The 9,740-nt window shown below is 42.9% G+C and overlaps 1 protein-coding gene across 1 annotated transcript in view; it reads left to right on the forward strand.

The window, feature by feature from the left end:
• Positions 1-1,536: 1,536 nt before the first annotated feature.
• DCT (dopachrome tautomerase) overlaps positions 1,537-9,740 on the forward strand; it is a 17,358-nt gene continuing 9,154 nt past the window's right edge. Inside the window, exons 1-2 of the mRNA XM_010020239.1 lie at positions 1,537-1,837; positions 9,733-9,740. The exon at positions 9,733-9,740 is cut by the window's right edge and continues 292 nt beyond it. Coding sequence (XP_010018541.1) covers positions 1,537-1,837; positions 9,733-9,740 — 309 coding nt within the window. The remainder of the gene's footprint in view (positions 1,838-9,732) is intronic.

The raw sequence follows: 9,740 nt of genomic DNA on the forward strand, positions 1-9,740 counted from the left end.
TCCTAAGAGAGATGAGTTGAAACCCATTTCAGACTATGAGGTCTGAAATTACCACAAAGCTAATTGGCTTTGTACTTCCATAAAAGAAGTAGAATTCTATTTTAGTTTGTCTGGCAAATAATAAATTTTGATATATAGATTTGAGAACCTGAAAGTGCTGATGACAGTGTCTGCAGTCTGGATGAACTCTTTAGCTGCCATGATGGCAGTATGTTTGCTGCATAGGTAATAGAGTTCTTATGCCAGAATGGTGCAGTTGAACATCCATGGAAATATTGAATAGAACAGACACAACCACAGCTGTTTTCATTATACATAGCCAAAAATGGCTAAACAACAGAGGTGTGGAGGGGGGAGGTAGAAAAAGCTTTTAGTGAAGCAGAGGGAGTTGCCAGTTTTTATTCAGTATGGTGGAGCTGAACTAATAGCTGTTGCTTCAGACTTCTCTCATGATTTATCCTTACTTTATTTTGATTTATTAATTTTATTCCTTTAACACATAGGAGCTGCATTGTGGGCAAGTACTGCTGTGTATAAGGAGCTTTTTAAAGCAATTTTTGTTGACATCCTGAGCAAAACCACTTGTCTGTGTGTCTGGTGTGTGTATTGATCTTACAGACTGTCTCTTGCCAGATGGGTAATAAATACTCAACTGTGACAGTTCTGAAAGTCTAGCTGCCAGACCAGTCCCAGAACAACCTCTGGTGTAATGATGGGGAAAGGATTAGAGGGCAAACAAGGACCATTTATCCCTTAAAAACAATTAAATAATTTATTTTGCATGCAAAAAGGCCATTAAGAATGGAGCCCTTCACTTGCCACTTTTTACAGTACAAGCACTGGAGTTCTGCAGTCAGCATATGGAGTCTCTATCCCAAACTATTACTACCAGGTTTGTTAATTTTCATTAATGATGCACCTATTATCCACTGTGCTTCCAGTACATTTTCTGCTTTTCTACTGCTACTGCTTTAGTGGGAAGTGTTATCTCGCAGTGAAAAGACAAGCAGTTTCCTCTTCTATTTATCATCTGTTTACAGGTTTTTGATTAAAAGATTAAACCTATTTCTCCAGCAACCTCTGCTAAAACCAGACCATCAGTTTCTCAAAGCTTGTGACAGACTTGGAGAAATGAATCTGAGGCATTCACTCTCCTGACAAGCTGCCACAGCCCGCAGAACTTGCTCTCACGCTGGTGATTTTTCTGCCCTTGATGTCATGTGCAAAACACGAGGATTTGTGCTGTGCTAATCCCTCTAATGAGAGCTTCTCCCAGCCTCTATATAAACCCTGTTCAAAGCCGCAGCTGCTGGACTGGCACCACAGAGCCAAAGCATCCACCTTTTGAACTGCATTCAAGACGATTGGAGACCAGGATTAAACAAACACCCAACACCAGCATCCTCAGCAGCGAGAGGGATTATCCCAGTTGGCTGAGGCATGGAGCTGTGTCAAGGCCAGGTTGTCCCACGATGGAAAAATCCCTGCTCCACTCACTCAGGTCCAGCAGAGAGGCAGAGCCTGCACCCAGCTGTAATGAGCACACTGAGGTGGCTTTTCTGGGCTGGGCTGGGCTACCTGAGCTGCTGCTGTCCCCTCCGGGTGCAGGCACAGTTCCCCCGTGCCTGCATGACAGTGGATGCCCTTCGCTCGAAGCGCTGCTGCCCGGCCTTGGGAGCAGAGCCAGGCAACATCTGTGGATCCCTGCAGGGCAGGGGAGGGTGTCAGGGTGTGCAGGTAGACACTCAGCCCTGGAGTGGCCCCTACACCCTCCGAAATGTGGATGATCGGGAATTGTGGCCCCTCAAGTTCTTCAACCAGAGCTGTCGGTGCACAGGTGAGAAGGGTGCTGGGTTGAGGGGATGGGGATAGATGGGTCCACTAACGGTGCTCCAAAGGCCAGAAACATCCCTAGTGGTGTAAGGCAGTAAGACGACTCCAAATATTATCAGTTTCCTAAGAATACTGTCATGTTCATGGTACTATCAGCTCTTTTTCAGAGCAATGGAGTCTAAAAAGTGTTTCCTTTCATGCAAACTTTTGGGTTTTCCTCTTTGCCTCTGGGCTTGTCCCTGTAGCCACCTATCACCTTTCTCCACAGATCTGATCATCATTGATCAGAGATATATTCCTCTTGGCATAGTACTTGGCAGCATAATATATCCCTGTGCACTGAAAATGCATGGATGTCTGGCCATGGTGTTTCCCAGGGTTGTTAACTGTCTGCAGCTCACTTGGTTTGTACAACCAGCAAAGAGTCCATCCGTCCTTTTCCTCCCCATCTCCAGATGCTCCTTCCCACCCTTGACTTTGCTTGGGCTTCTGTCTTCACATGCTGGAGATGAAAGAATCGGGGATGAGATCTACTTGAAGACTAACCTGTCCAAAAGCACCAGGGTGTAACAAGACCACTTCACTGGTACTGGCAGGAGAGGGTGAATAGGAAGGTGACACCAGGGCAGGATAAAATTACGGGACCCTTTCTCAGCAGCATCCCTGGTTGAAGAAGGGTTAAAATGAGCAGGAACCGCAATCTCAGCCCAGGTTGCTTTGCAGGGCTGGTAGGAGATGGTACCAGGAGTTAGGCAAAAGGCACATCTCAAGCACTGAAGTCTCTTGCTAGGCAGATATCAAATGCAGCCTAGGATTTCTTGCTGGGAACATGAAATTGTATGAATTTGCTAAGATGGGAAGAATAGTCTGCTTTCCTTTAATCTGATTTTTAGGACTAGCCGAACTGATTTGTCTAAAATACATCTTGTCTCTCAACTGTCAAAAAAGTCCAGATCAATCTGAGAAGGAAGCATTGCAGAAAATTTTAGCCAATGAGGTTAAGTTTTGCAGCACTATTATCAAGTGAAAGCAGAGAGGTAAGGACAGATGACTTACATTGATATCTGTTGTTACTGAAGCTCCTCCAAATTATAACAGACTTCAGAGTATAAATTGTTTTTTATGTCTTCCTTTGACTAGATTTCAAATGCTTATGCGGAAGTACTTTTCCAGACAATTTACAAAAATTGGATGTAGGGCTTTTTCATTTTAAAGACATATATAACTCCAAAACTAAAGGCAGATATCACATATAGGCATAGACCTCGAGTCAGAAGAACACTGAAGCACATGGGCAGACGCCAGTATTTACACAGTCCAAGTGACTGAGGCATCAAAACCTGGGACTAAGTTGAAGAGCAGTGTAGACAGACACGGTCTGCATAGGCAGACATTGTCCAGGTAGGGGTTAGCACCAGTATTTGATATTTGCAGGGCTGGGTCCCAAGTTATGAGACCGGAATGTATTGACCTTTCATTCAGCCTTAACTTTTGCTGACCTGTCCACTCGCCTTGGCTCTCTAAGTCTGTCTTCTCCCACTGTGTTTTTATTTCACTTGTATCCTTCAGTCTTTATTATCTAAATATACCAGTGATAAAACATTAATGTGGATGGCATCCTTAAGGATGATATTCAGAAAAGTTTCCTGGGCTCTACTCTGCTTGATGCTGCAAGCAAAGGCATTCCTAAGTGAACACTAAGAAGTTCACAACTATGTGGGGTTTGAATTAGAACGGATGCTTTTGCAATGCTGGTGATTGTGTGTCTGTGTCTATTACTATCTTGTTGCATTTTTTTTACTCTGTTTTATACACTGGTTGGCTGTGTGCACACCAGAGTTTTAAGTGGTGTGACATGTGGCCTTTATTAGGGCTGTGGTGCCTGTGGTAGGTAGCATAAATTAAATCTCTGCATTCAAAGGGTCATGGTACAATGCACATGTCGACTATTAAGGTATCTTATTTTCCAAATTAATGTTATGTGCAAACTGCCTATTTGCAATAGTTTCTGGCTTGTGCAAACTCCAACCCACGCCAAGGCTCTTTCTGGCATCTTAACAATATAAACAGTTCTGTTCCAATGCCATCTTGGCACTGTTTATAGTTTAGACATGGTGCAAACGATAAGCTGTGGGGACTCCAACTGCCATGTAGCTAATTGTATTTGGTTAGACACTGCCATTTAAATGTGTCACATAGCTGATGGTGGTACAGTAGGAAACCTGGAGGAGCTGTGAGGAGCAGGGGCCAGGATTTTCCAAAAGCGATTCTGGAATTCTCACAATAAATGAATCTATTTGAGCTTTCTGCTGAAAACTTAATAGCTAAGGATAAAAGGAACACCGAAAATTTGGCTATTCGTTGTTGCTGCTCACTGAGGAAAAATGTTTCAATATCACGTCCATCCATGTCTGAGTGCTGAACATTTGGGGGGGGGGGGGGAGGAAGAAAAAAGAAGAAAATACCAAACACAAACAGATATTGATGAGTGCTCATTGTGGGATCAGATTATTTTTATATTTGCTTTCAAATTAATGTGGATTTTCTAAGGAAAATAAAAATTATATTTCTAGGCTTTAGAAGATAATATGCACTAGTCTTTCTTTAACTGGGGACAAATATAACAGAATAAGATTAGTAAAACAGAATGATTCAGCTTTATGTCCCATTTTTTGCACATGATCAAAAAAATGATTTTAAGTCTGTTGTCAGGATGCTGCTTTCTGTATGTTTCACTCTGCATTGGTGGCAGCAAAAATATAATCTCTAGAAAAAAAGATGTGGTTATGGCATGAATGTAGCCAGGAGATAGAAAAGAGTTTTTAGTTCCTAATTTCAGTTTTGAATTCATTGTATCTGCTCTACAATTGATTTGGGTGCACCCAGTGTTAATTCAATTTATATAAATTCTTAAACTGAAATGACCTGATGACAGTTCCTGACAGTGTGCAGTACTATGTGAAGGGTAATTAGTTTTTCAATAAGGTGTGTTGAAATAGACCGAATGTTGGATGCACTGAACATTGGCACTTGTAGGTAGTTACACAACAAAGCAGTATTTTGGTGGGACAGTTAAATTCAGTTTAGAAGTAGACTGTTCTAGAAGATTTAGAAACCAAGTGCTATTTTGATTTCTATAGGAAAAAATTGTACTAATGGGATACAGATCTGGTATAGCATTTAAAAAACTCAATACAGAAGGTTATTGTGAAAAAATCACTGCAGTCAGTCATGTGGTTCCTAGTACAGATTGTGACAGTGATTAACAATGATGTAGTTTGTGTTCGCTCAGGACTTAAACATAATTACCTTTTTTTTTCCCAGACACTTTTTAAGTGTGAACATGACTCTAATTCTTTTTTCCACAGAAGTTTTTTTGATAAAAAAATATTTAAATCTTTTCACATTCCTGTGCAATATATAATCAACTGGGGACAGAAAGCTAAATTCTATTGTTTAGCTGTAAGGAAATTGCCAGTTAATCCATGTAGCTGATATGGCTGCTCTCCCATTAGGTAAAAATGAGTTTTTAAAGTAGTTACAAAATACACTTCATTTACTTACTGTAGAACAATGTGGCTGTTGGATTATACCAAATTATAACCATACTTTGATGACCTCGTTAAATCCCATGCTAGGTACAGATCTTCCACATCCCATAGCCTAACAGTATGTACAAATGAAGAGCTAGAAGAGAAGAGCTATTTGTCTCTGCAATCCTGATCCTACGTTTGGGATACTGCAGTGTGCTGGTCATTCAAATCTAATGTAACTCCTGTTTTAATGCAATGGCTAAATAAATCTGAAAATGTTCCTTTCTCCCCATCTGATAAATGATGTCTATTAAGCTGGTATTTGTGGACTGAAGAGGCATGACAGCTGCTCCGATTTCATCTTGGTACAAAAAAACAAGGCAGAAGATGATTAGTGTTGGATGGATTCCTTTTTACTGAAGAAAAGACACCAAACTGACGGAGTTATTAATTTGTGTTACACTCAGTGTCTGAAGGCCAACCACATGCTACGACTGCTCAGAGGCAGACAAAACCCTGTGAGCTCAGGCAATCACTGGGATGAAGGAGCAGCTATAGTGGTATGTGATAACTGGTGTTAGCATAGAACAGTGATGTGTATTAACACAATCCAAGTATTGTGTCATAAGAAGTGTCTTTCTCAATGTCATGCTCATGAACTGACCCACTGGGGGAAGTTACGTGGCCACAGTGCCTACAGAAACAGCCAGATTCACCCAACTTGACTGAGAAAGAGCATTATTAATGATGGTGAGGTTAGACACAGAAGAAGACATCTCCTAAGGCATGTGATCCCATCAACAAAAAGGTTAGTGGGAAAGACACCCCAGATGACTTTTATTACCCAGAGGCAGTACGATGGTAATTCTCAAAAGCAGTGGAAAAAGCAGGGAGCATCAGGATCCCATCCGTGACGTGGTTTCCTGTCTGTGTGCCAGAATGATCTCTCACACCATATTCTCTAGGAACCACAAGAAGTGAGAATTATCTCTGTTGTTCCTGGCATAGCCCCAGAGAAGGTAGTACACTGAGTTGCTACTTCTTAGTCACTGAAGGAAAAAGAAAGCTAAGGCATGAATCCTTGTATGTTCCTAAGGTCTCTGTATTAAAAAAAAAAATCTTGAAAGGGTCTCACTCTCTTCCTGAAAATGTCTAGTGTGTGTTGTATCTTGGTAATGTGAGATTGCTTTTTCTGCTTTCCTAGAGCTGTACTGTTGGAGTCCACTATCACCAGTGTAGCAGACATTGAAGTTAAGTTGTAAGAGATTGGGACATAACAATTCACAGTGCTATCATCTGGGAAGTCCACAAGGCAGTAAATGAACTTTCTGAAAACAGCAGTGCATCATTTCCAGACCAGCGGCCTAGTAGAGTGCTTGAGAAACAAATGCGGAAAAAGTGGTTTGGGTGGGACATAAAACACCTGGGTCTGAGTACTGCAGTCATTCCTGTTTGCAGTGTGGGAAATCCCAGACCTCCATCAGCTCCTCACCATTTCGTAACGACAGCCCTGTGATGCATGGAGTCTGATGAAAGAAAACGACAAAAAGCAACTTTCTATTTCATGAAGTGTTGCTGTTGTGTGCATTTCTGACAAGAGAACATTGCCAAATAGATCTGCAGGTGTTACAAAAGTGTTCCACACAATCAGCAGAACTTTGCCTGGAAATCATCTCTTCCTGTTGCCAGAGGCGTCTTCACTGCAGTCCTCCTTCTTACTCAGTAAAAGCTGATCTCCCATTGAAAAGTGTCAGTGGGAGAAGTGGGTGAAAGAAAGAACCCCTTGATTTACATCGTAGATTAGGTGGTTAAGGTGGTTAATTCTGCAGAGTATCAATTGGATTTAATTAACACCTGCCCAAGCGAAACAGGTGAGGAGTCATTGGTCCACCTGGCTCCAGATGCCATACAAGTGGAGAAAAGCTTTTTTCCCCATGAAGATAACTCACAATTTCAGGCTTTTGCAAATACCTTTTCACAGCCTCAAGGAAGTGCATAGCATATACCTAAAATATGGGTATTGTCTGATAAAATGAGAACGGGTATCAAGAGCTGGGTGGATTCAAAGGGCCCTCACTGAGAGAGGAGTAGGCACCATCAGAGCCCCAGCAAGAGACTGGTGGAGTCTTGTTCTGATACCAAGGTCAGACAGGAGAAACATGGTCCTGCTCTGACTTTGGTTCTATTAGTGCTATGTTTCAGTGTGATGCTTATCCAATGTTGTGAGTAGATGGGTCATTTGAATTAATGGAGGTACGACCACCAGTCTTAAAAAAGGTTGCTGACAGATCTTTCCATGGTTAATTTCTGCTTTGACCCCCTTCTCTTAAAAAGGATTGAATTGTACCTTTGGGTGTGAGGGGACAGCAGCTGCTTTCCAGAAGTTCATGGTCCATGTAATGATACTTGTTCAATGTACACAGCATAACTGAGGCGGTGTTTCAAGATATTCCTAATATTTGTCATCTGGTCAGTACAGGCTGGAGTATGTAACTGGCCCTAATGGTTAGGCTGAGTTGTCAAGAGTGAGCAAGTATGCAGATAGTGGAATACACCAAATTCAAAACAGCAATTGTGCTCTTCTGATGGGACTCTCAGGATACTGTGATAAAATCAACCTTCCATGGTGCTTCCCCCTTATCTTAATCTCTGCCCTCATCATAGTAACATATGCAATCTTCTTTCTTTCATAAAACTATAAGCTACTTGCTTTTTCTGGCATATGTCTTCATCCCCCTAAACAAATCCAGACCCCTGGCTTTGTGTGCCTTCTGTTCTAGGTGAAATGTGGCAGCTGAACCCCTTAAGCCATACACCTGGAAGATGTCCCCATGGTATGTCATCGGGCTATGAACAGTCCAAAACCTAGTTGAAGTCTTCATCTTTGTGGTCTCTAGCCTTAGAACTGGTCCTAAGCTTCATGACAGTATGTAGACCTACAGATCTCAGAGCTTCTGAAGTAAACATAAGCTCTCCAAACCTACAGTTAAGAGTGCCCATACCCTCTTGATAGGTCTCACAGGAGTGTCACAAATGTTTAGAGCTCAGCAGCCCTTATCCTAGAGCCAGCCACAAGCTACACAGCCTTCTTGGTAACAGTCTTTGTAGCCTGGGGGTCTTTGAAACTTGTAATAAACCCTGTAGTCTCTGACAATCTGAAGTCTTACTTTGGTGTTAAATGTTGTTCTGCTCATACACTCAACCCTACAGCCGAGGGACATCTGCCCATTGAGGAACACTTCATAGGCTACTTCCTCATCTCCGTGTTAGCCCAAAGCCTGTCCTGGTCTAGCAGCACCAGTACGCATGGGGAGCAGTGAGATTTTGTGGCATTTTGGAAAATGATTGGCATGGTTGTAGAGTGAGTGTGTGCGTGGGATTTGAGGGAGGGTGGGATTAGGGAATCTCAGTGCAGACTTTGGAGAGGTGAATGGAGGTCCCAGAGGACCCTGGCAGCAATGCCCGCTGTCCTACATCACTGCTATGCCAGCAGCCTGCCTGTGTGCAGCAGGAGGCAGATGTCTGCTGCAGGAACAGTTGGTTGGTTGTTCCCCATCTCCCCTGGCAAAGGCAAAGGCAAAGGCAAAGGCAAAGGCAAAGGCAAAAGCAAAGGCAAAGGCGGCAGCAGCAGGGCCTTTCTGCTGCTGCTGGCAGTCTGCTGTGGTGGGTGAGAGGCCATGCTTGAAAAAAGCTCTGCTTTCCTGAGCTCTTCCAGGGTCTGAGCTAATAGCCTAGAGCAGACCCAATTACTTGCCTTAGGAATGATGCCAGAGGGGAATGACAGTATTGCAGTGTTTCTCAGGCTCTTATTGCAGCACCATTTAATAATGCTTCAAGCGTGACCTGCAGCACCCCTGGTGCTCATCCAAGATTGTATTGGGTCTCAGATACACTGTTAACAGACATTAGTTTTTCCAAAGTTTTTTCCTTAAGAGAACTGTTTTGTTTGGGGATGTTTTTTTCCTGTGCTTAAGGATCCATGTGAACTGACCCCTTTTTGGCTTTGATCCTGGAAGCCTGGGAGTACTTGAGAGCCAGCTGAGCAAAGCACTTCACTTAACCTGAAGTGCTCAGCCCTCTGTTTGCTGAGACTCCTCTCATGCCTGAAGGCTTCGTGGAGCTCTGAGCATCTTGGAGTATCAAGCCCATTATCCAGTGCTTCACCTCCCCAACTGGCTGAGTGTGATTCTTGGCCCTGCCATGTCTCTGGGAAGCAAGCCATCCTTCTGGTTAGGCAATTGGAAAAGCTGCCAGTGTGCTCAGCTGCTGTCCCTTCCAGGAACTGGTGTCTCTGGCAGGAAAGAGCACTTATGCATAATTTTTCTGCACTCACTGTTAGTTTTCTCTGATTCACAATGTCATGACTGCTCTTTC

The sequence above is a fragment of the Nestor notabilis genome, unplaced genomic scaffold, assembly GCF_000696875.1.
Source record: "Nestor notabilis isolate BGI_N333 unplaced genomic scaffold, ASM69687v1 scaffold34468, whole genome shotgun sequence".
Taxonomy (NCBI): domain Eukaryota; kingdom Metazoa; phylum Chordata; class Aves; order Psittaciformes; family Psittacidae; genus Nestor; species Nestor notabilis.